The following is a 16,596-nucleotide window of genomic DNA, read 5'->3' as shown; positions in this document are numbered from 1 at the left end:
CAAACATAACACAATATGTAAAAATAAGCAGCAAGTGCCTTGGAGGGACTGAACTGTTCCAGCAGCCTGAGAGCAATTCAGGAGGAAGCTCGAGGAAACGTGCTGCAAAGGGGGTAAGTGACCTCAGCAGAGGTGGTCTGGAATGGAAATTGTATTATTTTTCATAGTGTGTTGAAGGGAAAACTGATTCAATGAATGTTCATCGCTTTTTAATAGTATGGTATAGAGGACAGCAAAGAGCGTGCAGAAAAGCATCCACAAACGGGCTCCCTTTGCAATACAGAGAATGCATCAGGTGATTCTGCTTAAGAAAGGACAAAGGTGAAGGACAAACACATTCAGAAAACAGCAGCCAACTATTCATATATATTCTTCTTCTGCCCCTCAGTCTCCTCTCTCCAAAGCGCAGACAACACGCAAATAATCTCTCACTTCAAAAATCATAGCCTACCATGTCAGCGTCTCATATTCAAACAGAGAATAAAACAGAGAGTGGACTCACTGTTACCTGTCGCAGTTCCTCTCTAAAGACCTGTTTATAACAAAACTAAAATTTATGTGATTTTTCAGCAGGAATGATCAGATTTATTCTCAAAACAAGAATTCATAAAAATTGCAGTATTGCTACGTAGTGATTTAAGCCAAAAAAACCCAGAAAAACACTGCCACTCTAATTCTCATAGCCAATTTCATTTTTATTTCATAAAAATGTTAGCTTACTAGCACCAGCCACCGAGGTTGTTCTGTGCCCTGTTTTGCTCAGTGCCTCAATGAAGTTACCAGCTAAATTCCAGTCGCAGAATCTTTATTACTGAGGCTATTTTGCCTTGTAATTGAGCTTACAATCCAACTTGATTTGGAAGTCACTGAGAATAATTATACTTTGAACTCTACGATAGCATCTCTACAGGCTCACTGTCAGATATCTTATTCAAATAACTTGATTTTCTGACTGCTAGAGAGATGGTAAAGACTAAGAAAACCCGTTCTAGTTTGCAGGTTTTTATTTTCAATAGTTAGAATACTGTTTATCCTGGATAACGGCCTTTAGGATTAAGTAGGACACTTTAATGACCTTTGACCTTTTACTTGCAATAGTTTGAAACAAGGTAACTCAATTTAAATGAATATGAGGAACAATACCAGGAAGGAGATACGTTAAGTCTTTGAACACAAGTCTAGTGGGGTCAAAGATTGACACTTACCCAGGCAGCACCCATGAACCCTCAAGACAAACAACGTTTAATTGAGAAACCGCTAAAAATCACACACGTTGTCAGAATACCATTAGCCACGCTATTTTTCGCACATGGTGTTACCAAGTCTAACCTATTTCAAAAACCCGCCAAACTGAAAAGAGCTCAGACGGCTCCTCAGGAGCTCCTATGATACCGTCCAAACATAAAGCACGCAGACAGTTGCCACCTCCCACAACACTGCCACACTTTGTACTGCCCAAAAAAGATGTTTCTGCAGTCTTCAAAATGGACAAATAACGGAAAAAGCCCTGTAAGCTCACAAGATCTAAAGATACTGTGTTTTCCAGTGTTCCTGCTTTCCCTGCCCTAGATGAAATCCTACAGGGAAAGAAACATCCAGCACCCCTTCCTCCTCCTTTCTCCCTTCCTTTTCTTGTCCCACTTGCTGCATTTACAGGATCCAAAGCTCTTCAGCACATTCCAGTTGTAGTCTGTGTAAATAAATACAAGGGTAAAAAAAGTAACTTTGGGGAGCTTGGACCACTGCCAGCTTGCCTGGGTAACCGGACTTTGCATGGAGCTGGAAGGGTGTTTTTTAAAAGGAGGGAAGCAGAAGAGAACAGCTCAAGAATCTTGGCTCAGCTTGGGCATATTTCCTCCTAACTCTGGCTAAACCTCAGCACGAACGGCTGGACGGAGGAGTCGATGCGAAGCCGGGGAGGGAGGCTGCAGGGCTCTCCACCAGGACTACAGCAGAGCCTGGAGAGGCTGAAACCATGCTTGTCCTTTGGGCGCTGGTGTTTATTTTAGTCCTGCAAGAGCGAAATCTTTTAGGTAAGTGATTCCGAGCTTGCAAAGCAGAAACTATAGCTTAACCGTAGCATGGTCAAAGCCTTTGCATGGGGTGGGAGGGGGAGGTAAAGAATTGCTTACTCTATGGGTTTCAAATGAAGGCGACACAGGTATGTGTCAAAATTCTGTGGGAATATTGTTTTTAAGAGGAAAAACTCCATTTTTGTGCTATTAAAGTCCATCCTGGAGGCATATTGCTTTGGTAGAGATTTTTCACTTCTCAAGGGAGATACTATCACTGTATTTTCAGAAATTTAGAACCGCATTCAGGTGCTGCAGCCAGTGCCTTGCATTTCCATAATTACTGTTCTAGCAGCCTTATTAACATACACACTAATCCACTCAGAAATGAAATCGAAGTTCAAGGTGAATAGAGAAAGATTTTCCTTTATTCAAACCCTTCTTTTTAGATTTGCTGGTAACAGCACCGCATTTTTTTTATTCTGCTTTGGATTACTTATTCCGGAGATTTTGAGGCACATAACACCTTCTCCAAATGCCTTGGGAGTGCAAAGTATAAACACAGACCATCTGATAAGCTTGCATCTGAATTTTACTTTCATTAACAACAGATCAGTGCTGGAATAACCTGTAATCACATTGTAGCTGACAGTGTGACTGAAAGCTTTTCAGTTTGGCTAGTTCAAGGGTTTATAGTCCCTGTGTAACCACAAACCTGGCTTCCCAGCCTGTTTGTATTATGTGTTTTCTGCCAGCTGAGGCCCAGCTTTATTTTCCCTCTGCTCTTACTTCTTGACAACACACAATGTTTGTATTCATGGCAGGGTAGTAATTTTCCATTACAATCAAAACATTTCCTGAAAAACTGTTAGTCCCTTCTGCCCCCAAGTCCTAGTCACTCTTCCTTGCCCTGACTCCCTCCCACCCAACTGGCTTTGTAATATTTATCAGTGATGAACTGAAATATCAATACCCCAGCAAGGGCACTCTAACTTGTTTTCACTCCACAAGTACTCACTATCTTCTTCTGAGTTTGTGAGCTTCACAAAAAAATTGTGAAAATTAAAGAAAAAAAAAAAGGCTGGAAGAATGCTTTTGTTTATTCTCCCAGAAGTATGGTTTTAAGCAGAAATCATTAGCAAACTCAGATAAAATCCAACTGAATAGAACCGTACTTGAATAATAATTGCAGTGGAGACTACTACCCAGTGTCATGCCAGGTGGTAGATACTCAGTCAGGGAATCATTTTCACTGTCTCAATGGTGTACTTTATGTAAGATAGGAAATTTTGTGTCTGTCACAGCCAGGGGAGTACCCTGGCTGGCTGACAAGCTTAAAAAAGTCATCCCCACTTTCCCTTGGCTACCTTTGAGTTGGGGAATCTAACTTTTGATTTCCTTACAGATCCTCCCTCCCAGCCCCAATGGGTTCCTCTTAAAAATGGTTTGAATTTGGCCAAAGTAAAATTTATGTTTTAATTTGGCCGTTAATATGAACAATCTCATATTCATAGAGCTCAGCCAACAAAGAGCTCAGGAGGAGAGGCTGGCGCAGGAACCCTTCTGGATGCAACCACGTGCTCCTGCCTAATGGCCGCAATTTCTAGTTCTTGGCTGTTGTTGCTGGGTTAGTTTGTGGGGTGCTGCTCACATGTAGCATACAATGTAGCCTGGGGCACTGGGGCACTCAATACCTGCCCCATTTAAATGTGTTTCCATTCTTACAAAAACCTCCGCGCAAATTCTTCTGAGGGGTGCAGCACCCCAGCAGCAAAGTCTTTGCTGCATGTTTATGCATGGCAGAGAGGGGACCTGGAGTCCTCAGGTAAACAAGTACCTGGCAAGCAGGCTGGCCCCACTGACATGCTCCATTTAGCTGAGCAAACCAAATACTGAGCACACTGCTAGGGACGCAGCAACAGGAGAGCTCCAGTGGAGGCATTGCTGCTCAATACTCCATACTGTGGCGTGATTTGTTTTTAAACAGCAGAAGTTTCCTTTGGTTTTAACTACAAGTTAAAGTATACCAAGTGTAAGAATGTTTTTCTTCATTCAGCTAACATAATATGACTTCTCAGAATATTTTAGATCCTCTGATATCCACACACAATATCAAAGCTGAGAAGATCTGTAAGCTAGACGATTGCCTAGAAACAGGAGAGAAAAAAATCCCTTCAGAACAGCTTACTTTCGCCCAAAATTGACCACATGCATTCTCACAGAACAGTGTTTTGCCTCCAGGAGATTAAACTACTGCATTGTAGAATTAAATCCACAATGAAAATTTATGAGATATGTCCTATCTTAAACCAGACTTGGACTGGTTTATATATTATATAGAAATATTTATAAATATTTCTCTACTAATAAACTAGTAGTGGTTTAACCTATACCCCATGTTATAGGTATTTTCTGTCCTTATAGAAACCTACTAGCATCATTGCCTCCAATGCAAGGATTACAGTCTTTGCAAACACTCATCTCTGAGCTGCAACAAGGAAGGAGAAAGAAAGTTTGTCACAACAAAGTGTACCCAGATGTAGGTGTGTTTCTTAAGACCATGAGGCATCTGACGATAGGGGTTCTGTACAAAAGTGAGCCTTTTTACAGATTTTATATATCTGTAAAACCCTATGTTTTGTTACATTTAGTTAAAAGGAATTTATTAAGTTCTGTGGACTTTGTAACCTCCATGTGTAAAGCAAAGGTTGATATCAAACTCCAAAAAAGTCAGGAGTTTAGAAATACAGGACTCCTGCTGTTCATCTGCAGGATGCAACTGTTTTTATAAACGCAGCTGATCTGCTCTGGTTGAAGCAGTTGTGAGTCTTGGCCATGAATGCCAGGATCTAGTATGTATGTATGTATGTACGTATGTATGTATCTCTCTCTCACTATTCTGCTTCCTGAGTTGTTGCAGAACACATGAACTGTTTGCCAGAGGAAAATATATCTTCAAGCAAGTTCTTAGACTTGTTTAAGCATTAGAAAAAAACTACAAGGATATTCTTTCATTGTACTATCATATTTCTTTCTACTACCGTAACTTACTCATATGCAAACTACACAACCACAGAGCTGACGAATAAGTCACAGACTCAAGTCACCCATTCCCCACGACTGTAGCTCCTATTACTAAACACAGACCAAAAGCCATGTCCTCGTAAAATTGAAAAACTCTTTATCCTCAGATACCAGTGGTCATCCTTAAATTGATGGTGGCATCAAATACGCATGTATCTCACCTCCTCCATTCTCAAACCAGCCTTAAGCTCACTTATTCTACACAACTTCTATTCTTTACATATGCTACAACACGGCTCCTCTTCTTCCTAAAACAGCTCATCCCCTTCTCCACACACAGCTATACAGCTACCTACTATAATCCTCGTAACACTTTGCCTTAGTTTCCAGAACAAATACATATATTCACACAGAAATAAATACATAATAAAGGGAAACTTCTGTTTGCAGCCCAAAGCATCAGGGTATCCCATCATAAGTTACAGCATGAATTAGAGAAACCCACCTGCAAATTACATAGCTCACGTCTCTTATCAGTCCAATTCCCTGTAGTCATTTTCCATTGCAGCAACAAGCACAAGAGGCTATTCCCTGGATGCTTGTTCAGAAGACCAGCATGCTGGAAACACATTCCAAGCCAACAGCTCCCTCACAGGAACATTTTATTGTTATCTTCCTTCCTTTGAATGAAAATATAGAAAACTTAAGTGCTTCTTACAATCACAAATATGGTAACACATCGGAAGAAGAAAAGTGGTTTTTCAAGTAGTAATTTTGCTTCTGGCAGACAGCCGTGGCAGAAGCCCCAGATTTTGCTGTGCCTGAAAAAAGAAAAAAAAAAAAAGAAGAAAAAAAAAAAGAGTGCCCACTGGCAGCACAAACTATCCCTGGCCTTGTACCCCCCCCCCCCCCGCCCCCAGTCTCCACTGCTGGGTAAGCAAGAGCTTAAGCTCCCTTGTGAAATGAGAACGACATGGATCACGATAGCAAAAACTTCCTCCAAACGAAGTAGTTTTACACAGAAATACATGGCAGCCATCTTCTAGTCAGAAACAATGTCTATCAAGTCCCATTTCTGATTTTGCATATTTCACAAGCATAAGTGAGGCACAGTAGGACCAGAACACATCACAACATGGCATCTCACCTGTAGGTTGATGGGACAGACAAGTTAGAGAAGTGAGAACTGGTAGGCTGACACCCTGACCCACCTTCACTAATGCAATACATCCCACAATGCATGCGATTTCCTCTTTGGTCCTCCTCTTTCAGGGAAAAAAGAATTAAAATAAGTTCAATCTTAACTGATCTAGGATCTGAAATAATATTCATAGTAGAATATTCTATATCTTGATAAACAGAGTATGAGCCAGGTCTGCATGTTTGGAACTTGACTTTCTGATATGGTTATTTACTTTCTAAAATGAATATTGAAAATAATTACTTTCATGGAAGAAACTTATTTCAGGATGTTTCCATTATTATCAGAGGCTCATGAATCTTGGATACCAGAGGAATCCCTTGGATTTTCTTCCATGTTTGAAATCTTCCCAAGACTTGGCATTCAGGTAGCAGTTGAAGTATACAGTGAACATATAAATTACAGATTAATCCCCAATCAGGCATTAAAAACTTTCAATGTGCATTCTTGAAATGATTAAAAAAAAAAAACAAAAACCAAACCAATGCTCCCCTGCCCCCCAAATTCCAGAAGAGCTTTCTACTGTCAATTCTGTCTAATACACAATGCTTACCTTCCATCTCCCACTTCGGATGTTCCACATTCGCTCTGCATGGAAATTGCCATGTCGTTCTGCCATAAAAGCTAGAGTCTAATAAAGGTGTGTGTACATATATATATTTATGTGTGTGTATATATGTATTTGCATGTATATGTAAGCAAACCCCTGCAGTTGCCTCCAGTGTAAAGCACAGTAACCTATGACAGTATATAAGAAGCTAAGAAATTTTACATATTTATTACAATTCCTGCAGTCTTTCTTGCAATCACTAAAGACAAGAATTCCCTTATCTTTAAGCAACTAGAAAGTCTAAACTCTAGAAAGAGGTTCAGAGGTGCCTAAATCACAGCTAAGCATTAGGCAGTGTTTTATGGATTACAGCCTGGAAGATGCTCTATGTCCAGTTAAAGATATGCTCCTAAGTGTGTAAGAATTTGAAGACAACTTGCACATTAAAAAGCATTTCCAATACAACACGTTCTATCCAAATCAATTATCTTTGGTGTCCTAACAATAAAATTTGATACAGATTAAGTTATATATAATACAGCTTAAAATGAATTTGGGCACACTGGTGATAATGAAACTGGCAGTGGTACAGAAAGTTAATCCAGCACTTCCATATCTAAGGATGCCAACGTAATTAAGGGTTGACAGAACTGGAAACTGTTTGATGCCTTTAAGAACAGCCCCTAAAATTAAATATGACTAACAGTCTTGGCTTAACATAGTCTTAGGTCTGAAAGCACTAATACTGATAGTATTAGTATCAGTTCAGGTTCAAAGCAATTGAACCTTTCCTGTATTCAGCTGCAAGTTAGCTTCACCAACCACTTTTGTAAACTGTGTAATTTCTTGAGCTAACACTTCAAACTTATATACATGTGTTAAAGTGGAGTCCAACAGTTATATTTAGACAAGGAATAATTTAAGCAAGGATCAGCAAATCCCTTCAGAGGTCTGTTGCATTCTTCCCAAACTGGTTAAGGGGTTCACCATTTGAACTTGATACTCAAGTTCATGACCTTTTTCCTATTGGAACATAAATCTGCCACTACCCCCTTCATTTTCTCATTAAAAGCTATCGGGCCACCTTATGCTATACACTCCAGGAATAAAATGATACTGCTAAACCTAAGGCAGTGCAAACAAGAACACACAGCATAGTATGTTTTCTTGAACAGTTGTACATGTTCTCCTTTATTCCCCTTGGTCTATCACATGATTTCAGGCTTCCTTATTTGCTATCTGGTTCCTGTTTCAATCTCACTTGTCTTTCATTTGGCTTGTGGCCTGTTTTGTTTTACCCCTCCCTCCCTACTGAGCACAACATGAACTCTCAGTTAACTTTCAAAACCACACTGATCATAGAATGATGCAAAAGGAATTTTACAGACCTTAAGACCAATGGGGAACATTATGGTCACTCAGCTTGACCTTCTCCATAACACAGACCAAAGAACCCAACCCAGTAATTTCTATATCAAGCCTGTAACTTCATTTTAACCATCAATGCCTCTTTAGGAAGGATGCTTATGAAGACCTACCAGCTCTGTGTGATCGCATACTTCAGTTCTGTCAGTCTTAGTAACAGCAGAAAATGACAGTGAAGAGACAGTTGCTCAGGTTTATTCTGATGCTTAACATTAGCAACTACTTTGATGATCAAAATGAACCATTTGACAGCATCTGGATAGACAGAATCCTGATGGTCCTAGAAGGGGACTTCTTCAGGGAGTGTGTAGAAGCAACATCTTGGGGGGTTGGGGGAATATATCAAATGTGCAGGAGGCAGAGGAGCTTAACTGAGAGGTATTCTAAAACTAAGGCCTTTGCTCTTAACCCGTTTGCTAAGGTTGTTTTAATTCTTACTTCATTGTTCTTTCTATTCTCTGCTACAAGATCAAGTTTTGTACAGTCAGGCTGACCATGATACATAGATCTTTACTCTTCATCATGCTACTTCTTTCAAACGTTAAGCATATTCTTCTATTAAACATATGCTTACTAGCAACCAACTCAGAGATTCTCCATTTTCCTGCTCCATCTGCTGGTGTCTGACTGTATCACAGCACAGGGCAGTTAGAACTACCCACCTTTATGGGCACCATCAACGTAGCATAGAGGAGTTAATCAGAGGAAAAAAGGCACGGGTCATTTTCTTATCTTGAACAAGAGAGTTCTGATTCTTGATGGAAAATAACCACCTATATATCAAATAGAATGGACTTCAAGAATTGAACTAAGCATCTCATTTGCAGGAAGCATCAGGTGGGAATTTGCAGATGGGAAATGAACTGAAAGGTAATGTTCTCTCTGCCATATTGAAACATTACAACAAATATCTGCCTGAAGTAACCCATTAAGTTTCAAATGACATATTTAAGACATTGAAATATGCCTCCTACACACTTGCTTAAGCTGTCAGAAGTTGCAAATATCCAAATAAGTGATTTATACACCATACAAAGAACAGTTTAAAAGCTGTTAGCTTTAAAATTCACTATCAAAGTTTTCTGCATTTATGCATGTGCTTTGACACATAGGCAAGTAAAAATTCTAATTTACATTTTGAAAATGTTTCTTCAGCAACAAGAGAGCAAGTACATGGAAGTATCCTAAAAGGTCATTAGTCTTTTGCTTACATGGCTTGCAGCCATCCATTGCTCCCTTTACAAGATGACTGCTATTAATACGTGAGGTAGAGATGCTGCTGGAGAACGTCAGTGCCAAAAGCAGACTCTGTCATTTTCTTTCACCAACTGCAATGCAGAGAAGGGTAGCACTCATAAGCAACATGTGATTCTCTTTGAGCACAAGGAAATTATTGCTTCAGCTGAATTGTCTGACCATAGTGACCCAGATACGTGCCATATTTACAAGGGACCGGATGTGTTCTGTGAACAGCCCATCCCACAGATAAAGGCTGTGGGTTGAGAGCTAAAGCCAGACAACAAAATAACAATCAGGGTTTTTAGCAGCCAAAGCCTCAAGCCAAGGCTCAGAAAACAGAAGAAAACTACACTGACCAAAGCACTGGCTGCCCAGCCAGCAGCAGCAACCGCCCACCTGAAGTACCCTGTTCTAGCATGGTGGTGAAGGGGCAATCGCAAGTGCAAGAGCACCTCTGCTCCGGTGTGAAAGTCGCTAACCAGACACAGACACGCAGGCCCTGGCTGAGAGGGTTTCCGCTGGGTCAGCCCTCAGCCAGCTCCATACTGTGAGGTCTGGGAACTAGACACGCTTTGGTTTCTACTCACTCTTAGCACTCGCTAACAACAGCTATCAGGTGCTTCCTGAGACACTTAGGCTTGGACTATTTGTCATATTTTTTAGGCACTGCACTAGTCTTGTGGTTCTGAGTAACATCTTACAGTCCTAGCAACTAGGACGAGACACTTCTTCCTCCTTCGGTAAGCCCATTACAGTGTGTAACGCAGCAATGTGCTCTGAGTGCCGGGAAGCTGTCTGTCTCCATGTCAGAAGGGAGGAACCAACCACCCCAAGGAATCAAGCACTACTGAGTCCTGCATTTCACAGCAACTCCTTTACCTAGTTCTCTAGACATGCATGTGCACACAAAGCTCTGCAGTGTTTTGCTAACCTCACAAGCAGATGCAACAACCTTACCTATACATACCTATCGTGGCACACCCTGCTTTGAACAAATGACAGTCATCCATCGTGTCTAACCTCCCCATCTACGTACACCTGCCTAGAGCAGCAGTCAGCACAATGCTGAGGTTTGTGCTGAATAGAATCCTCTTTCACGCAGAAGGGCTAAGCTAAAGGAATGATTAAAGTGGCACTTTGGGTAAGTCCTTATATCATTTCTGCTTCAAAAAGTCACCTTGTGGATTTAAGGTCCTGTATCAGGAAAAAGGTGAAAGGAGCCCCTGCACAGTGCCAGCAGACATGCCCACCATGCCGTTAGGCAGTTTGGAAAGGCCAGAGAGTCTCTGGCTCAGAGTCCGATTCGGGCAGGACAGACAGCTACTTCTGCTTCTCCTACAGCAGAGCTGTGGGCTTTCTTTAATGGACCAGCATGATATAAGATGCATGATCAAAGAAAGAAGTGGCCGACAATAACTTGAGCTAGCCAACATTAATCCTTTTGCATTTCCATTTCTAGGGAATGGACAAAACTAAATAAGCCTGGCATGAAACACAGCTGGCCAAAAGCTCCTTTAACAACCGCATACAACTGGTGCTGGCCTTCACCCAAACTTTCCATCCAACCTTGTGATCCAGCCCTCTACAGCTAGGTTAATACAGTGAAAAATAACCACCCTAGGGGGATTCTTAAATTCTTCCATTTGCTCTTAGTCCGTCTAATGATTTCTGCTGCCTCTTTTCACAGTTCATTTGCAGTTAGATCTGGGAATGTTCCCAGCAGTCAACAACGGATCGGCAGTTACCTCATCACCATGCCTTCTGCTTGCCCTTGGTCCTCTCTCCAACACGATGGGTGGCAGTTCAGCATACAGCTGAATCAGGCCATCAGGCTTGATGCTGAGAGCTAAGGTCGGAAGTATTGGAAAGGTGGAAATTTTATTTATCTCTGACAGTAAAATGGAGCTTGCCTTGCTATTATCCTGTTATTAGGAAAGTCAAGGTTTGTAGACAAAGACTGGCCACTGCTTTGTAACCTCCATTTCTGACACAGAATTTCAGTATCTCCATATTGTTCCAGCCAAGATGGAAAAAACCCCATGTAAATAAGCAAAAATTTTGATAAGTAGCATGGTTCACTTGACCACTAAGTTACAAGGTAACAACACTCCCAAAGCACCAACAGCAGCAAGGGGGAAAAAAAAAGGGCAACTGCAAAGCAGTTAGTGTTTAAGTACCTGCCATATTTCAGTAGTCTTCTGTAAACAGGTAGATTAATTCTTTGGGGTTCTGTCCTAACAGCACCACCTCCTGGTGAATGCACCAAAAAAACCCAAATCAAAATCTTGTTACAAATAAACAACCAAAAATTCTCTCTTAAGCTCTGCCAAACCGATTTCTAAACAACGCCTAGTACATCAGATCACATTTTAATCCTCTCCTCCTCCCCACCCTCCGCCCTCCAATTTCAAGGATACCATTCCAACTCAGAGTACATCTCTCATCCCATCAAACTGCAATGGCTACAATCCTTACTGACATGTGTTTGCCATCATCTGATACCTACAGTCCAGAAATCTTGGCACAGACGTGCGATGAAGCACTGCAGCAGTTCCAAATCACTGCTCCCGCACAACAGTACTGAAGACAGAACTAGTTGCTCTTCTTACATTTCTTACTGTTCATTATAACACAAGCTCACAGTTTCCTCTCTGTCTCTGTTACAATCAAACAACAACAGAATGAGTTACGGCTCCTTTCTCATTATCATAGCTTCTTCAGGCCTCAAACAAGAACAAGACCTAACTTTACATGGAGCAAGATATGTTATCACTTTAGTGGGGTTTAAAATACTCTGCTACAGTTCTATGCACACGTATTAAAATCTGAATGCTACTGAATATTGCACAAAAGTTATGAAAAGGAAATTGGCTCCATTAAAGCATGGACACCAGCAGGTAACTGACCTTTCATGGAGTAGCGCCAGCAGAATGAAATGTTCAAAGAGCAAAAGCTCAGGAGTACTGAGGTAAATACAGATAACTGACAGAGATAAGTGACTTTGTATATAGCAACATATACGAGTGACTTGGTCACCAAATGGCATCAGCCGTACACACTTTCATTGTTTCTCTTCCCATTGCAAAATCAGACTGTTATGGACAAGTTTCTGGCATGGTGGAATCACCAGCTTGTATCCATTCGGGGCGTAAATGGACAAACTTAGCTACTCTTCAAAGCTTTACCATACCAGCTGTTTCTGAAGAAAGTCTAAGAAGAACTGATGTGTAAGGCAGATCTTCCCAATGCTTAGGTTTTATACTTGTAGAGACAGAGTTACAGTGTATAAACTTACCCTACACAGGTAGGAAAAAACAGATTGTATAAAACACACACACAAACAAAACAAATAAAAAAAATACCCCTGGCAAGAGAAAACACCTTGTTCTAACCAACTGTGACAACGTGTACAGGCAAGGAGACATTCACAGCACTGGGGTATAGCTGTAGTTTTTGGGAGAGAGGTTCCATTTCTACCTGGGACTCCTACATTTGGTTTCGTAAACAATGCTGTTTAGCATGCAAAATACCACTTCAGAAGTCAGAAGGGTAAGGACTGCTATTAAAAAGCTCCTGCTACTTAACTGTGGCTGTTTTTCTAGCTGCTGCAGACCCTGTCAGCGTGTTACCTGGAAGTCTGGGAAGAGGAAGCTGGTGTGATGAACATGATACGATCCACAAACGCTTAGATATTATTGAAGAGGTAAGAGCTATTGCGCTGGCTCCTGGACCTTACCAGACCTCTGCCCCATCCTTTTGACCAAAGAAAAAAAAGAAGAATGATGTTTCTACATGCTGTCCCTTCTTGATTTTATTCTATTCAAGGTCTACCTATTTTTGTCAGATGTCATGGTTTGTAACTATCCATAAAGCCATTATTACCAGAAACATATAATCTCGATGAATTCCAAACAACTGATTAACCAGTCACTGACTACTACATATCAGCCTTTTCTAAAATGTTTATAACTGTGCCTTTAATATAACAATCTCAGAACTGATACTTGTAAAGTTTCACATCTGCTCATGGTTAGAAGTGAATTCTGCAGGTGACTCCAAGACTGACAGAGGAGTTTCTGCTCGTTCCTGCAGACGCTCAAGAGCTAAATGAACTCTATGACTGGGATTCTAGGAAAGCTGCAAAGTTTTAATTATTTTCCCTGGTGTCTTAAGCACTCACATATCCAGTGCTAACTATTCCCAGCTGGGTAGCTGCCGAACTGCATGCTATTGGTTCTCAAATGGCAACATTCTCTCTCTCCTGCTCTAGTCCCAGCCCTCTTCTTTCCACCCCATCAGCTCCTCTCATCTTCCATGCAGATTCTTTTCTTGGATATGATGGTGGCTCAGAAATGAGAGAGAATTAAAAACAAATTAATGCAAAGCTCCCGCCAAGAAGTCAAATTATGGGTGATTCGTTACACAGAGGTGCTGTAATTTAACGCTTGCAAAACAGTTTTAATACTTTGTGCCTCTAGAGGCCAGCATAACACAAGAAATATTTAAATCTGCAATGCGCAATATAAATTAAATTAGCTGTTAGCATTATTGGACATTAGATTTGCACTTCCGCTAACACACTCGATACAATTCCTTGCACTTGACCCTTTAACTACCCCCTTTCTCCATTTGTCTCCCTTGTTTTCATTAGAAGGTAATAAAAACAGTGGAGCATCTAGAATCAGAAGTCAAATCGCTCCTCAACATCATCAGTGAGACAACATCGAATATCCCCATCGCTCCAGGAACCCCACTTATAGACATTTTTGATGGTAAGTATCTAGTGGGATATAACCTAACTTGAAAAGTGTTGCATATGTTATTACCAAACACGTCATCTTTTCTCCCCCCAAGACGTGAAGTAATTCCTTCATTCAATTCAGTGCAGCCAAGGCCTCAGCTGAAATACTGGGTCCAGTTTTGAACACCAGGTTTCAACAACCACTAAAGAGAAGGGGGGGAAGAAAAGGGAAAAAAAAATCCCCACCAAACAAACAAAACCCCAGCCAAGGAGCTAGATACATGAGCTACATAGAAAGGTAGTTAAATTGGGGATGTTTAGTCTAAAGACTATTGAAGTAGCCCACCAGAACGAGTAAGGCTGCCACAAAGATGAAAACTGTGTTTTCTTCCCCATTGCAAAAGTGAGTAAAACAAGAAATAATGCAGCAAGAAAGACTCAAGCAAAACACAATGTAAAGCTTTCTTACAAGGACAGTGAACCACTGAAATGATATGACTGTAGTTTCCCCAGCACTGGAAATGTTAAACAAGCATCACACCTTAGAACAGCAGGAAGGACTAAGCAATCTCAAGGTCTCTTTCAGTTTTAAAATCCTGTGATTCTTTAGTTTCATGTGTGACAAATTAAACAAAGGAGGGCAATAAAACAAAAAAAGTTAATGGAAGTATTAACATTTTGGTACCTTAGATCCAATTTTGACACGCAAGCCTCTCACACAAAACATGCTCCTGGATGTTTTTGGAATAAATTAAACCACAACAGAAATTATTTGGATGAGACCACCTATTTCTACACAGCTTCTTATAATGATCTGTCCTCTTCATTCTCTGCCCAAATATCAATAGTGCATTTAACAAGGTGAGAGACACTCTTGGTGGAAAATGAACCTCTTGTGGAAAGGTATGAGCATCCACAGACATGTTTATGAAGTCAGTTTTGTCAGTGTTGGGTTTTTTTGTTTGTTCATTTAAGATAGCTGTATGTGGGTACATACACACGTGCATGCTATAGTGCACTTCCATAATAGAAGGTGGGCTCAAAGTAGACAGCAGTAGAGTTTATGTTGGTTTTTAGTTCTTGCAGTTGGCTGTATGGATCTGGTCACCATGACAGATATGTCCTCACCAACTTTGTTATTCATTAAAATTTCCAGTTTTCTGTGAGGGGCAGTTACTCCCTGCAACAATAATTTATTTAAAAAAGAAAAGTATTCCAGTAAAGTGTTACAGTGAATTTAAAAGGGAAATCCTAAGTCAACCTTGGCATATTTGCAGCACATCTATAGTAAATACTACTCGGATGGAGCTTGCAACAACTGCCAAATGGCTCAAGAATTGCAGATAGGACCTTCCTTCTGTGACTTGGTGAATCAAAGTGACAATTCCCCACTTTAAAGTAGCATGATTCATGTTTTAGATGATGTTTATCCACAAAGATTGATCCTGATTTTACAACCAAAAATAATTACATCAACTCTTCTCTATACAGATACCAGCTGAGCACTGCGAAGACAGAAGACAGCTGAATGTAACAGTATGGTTGTCATAAACAGTTGCACTTTTGTTCATTAAATAAGCTTGTGTTTCCAGATTTTGAGCAGGGATGAACAATCTTCAACTGTAGTTTGCCTTCTGTGTTCCTGTGCTTTATAATAAACAGGTATTTGCTTTTAGACACTCTTTCAAAGCTTTATATTTTAACCTTTCAGCAGCCCTACTTTATCAAAACTGCATTTCAAATACAGCGTTCTCAGTAAGAAAACAAGATCAGGTTGGGTCTGGGACTAAAGCACAGCTAACAAACTTCCCTTAATTCAAAAGCTCACTCCTTCCCTGGCAAAGAAGTGAACTCTTGCTATTGGTGTAAATCAATGAAGATACACTTTCAGCTGCAATTTCTTCTCAAGATAGGCTTAGATTGTCTGACAAAAATGAGTGTATGGAGTGGTCTGGCTTTGGATGTAGTCATGTTGCTGCCATTGACTGAAACGAGTCCTATCTGCACGTCCGAGTCAGAGTTGGGACTAGTCAGAATTTGTCATTTGGATGCACAGCCACCTTATTCTGTAATCTTTACACTCTTCTCCCTTGCTGTAGTGACAATGCCACCCAGAATTAATTCCAGCGTCCACTCCTGTGACACCCCCATTTTCTTCCATAACAAACAGCACCACAACTTCTTCTAGGAAAAAGGACCTGCCTGACCTTTACAGAATGGAGAGAGCGCGTGCGTGCGTGCGAAATAAGAGAAGGAGTTTGCACATTCTTGATTAACAAGCAGTCTATTTTCACTGACCTAGCTCCAAACCTCTTCCCCCCCTTGTACTTTTTTTTTCTTTGCATGTTTCTATTTTGAGAACGACAAGCTGAAGAGATGTCATCCATGCTAGCAGAGAACAAAA

At 40.7% G+C, this 16,596-nt stretch overlaps 1 protein-coding gene across 1 annotated transcript; it reads left to right on the top strand.

Moving 5' to 3' along the window:
* Window positions 1–1,884: 1,884 nt before the first annotated feature.
* On the top strand, window positions 1,885–15,867 carry PLAC9 (placenta associated 9). The gene is made up of 4 exons (XM_050899273.1): window positions 1,885–2,033; window positions 13,054–13,154; window positions 14,103–14,223; window positions 15,684–15,867. The coding sequence occupies exons 1-4, from the start codon at window positions 1,976–1,978 to the stop codon at window positions 15,692–15,694; spliced, it is 291 nt and encodes a 96-aa protein (XP_050755230.1). The 5' UTR covers window positions 1,885–1,975; the 3' UTR covers window positions 15,695–15,867.
* The last annotated feature ends 729 nt before the right edge of the window (window positions 15,868–16,596 follow it).

Source organism: Gymnogyps californianus, chromosome 6, assembly GCF_018139145.2.
Source record: "Gymnogyps californianus isolate 813 chromosome 6, ASM1813914v2, whole genome shotgun sequence".
Classification (NCBI taxonomy): Eukaryota; Metazoa; Chordata; class Aves; order Accipitriformes; family Cathartidae; genus Gymnogyps; species Gymnogyps californianus.
The sequence above is the reverse complement of the archived record's forward strand: the minus strand, read 5'-3'. Positions and strand labels throughout refer to the sequence as shown.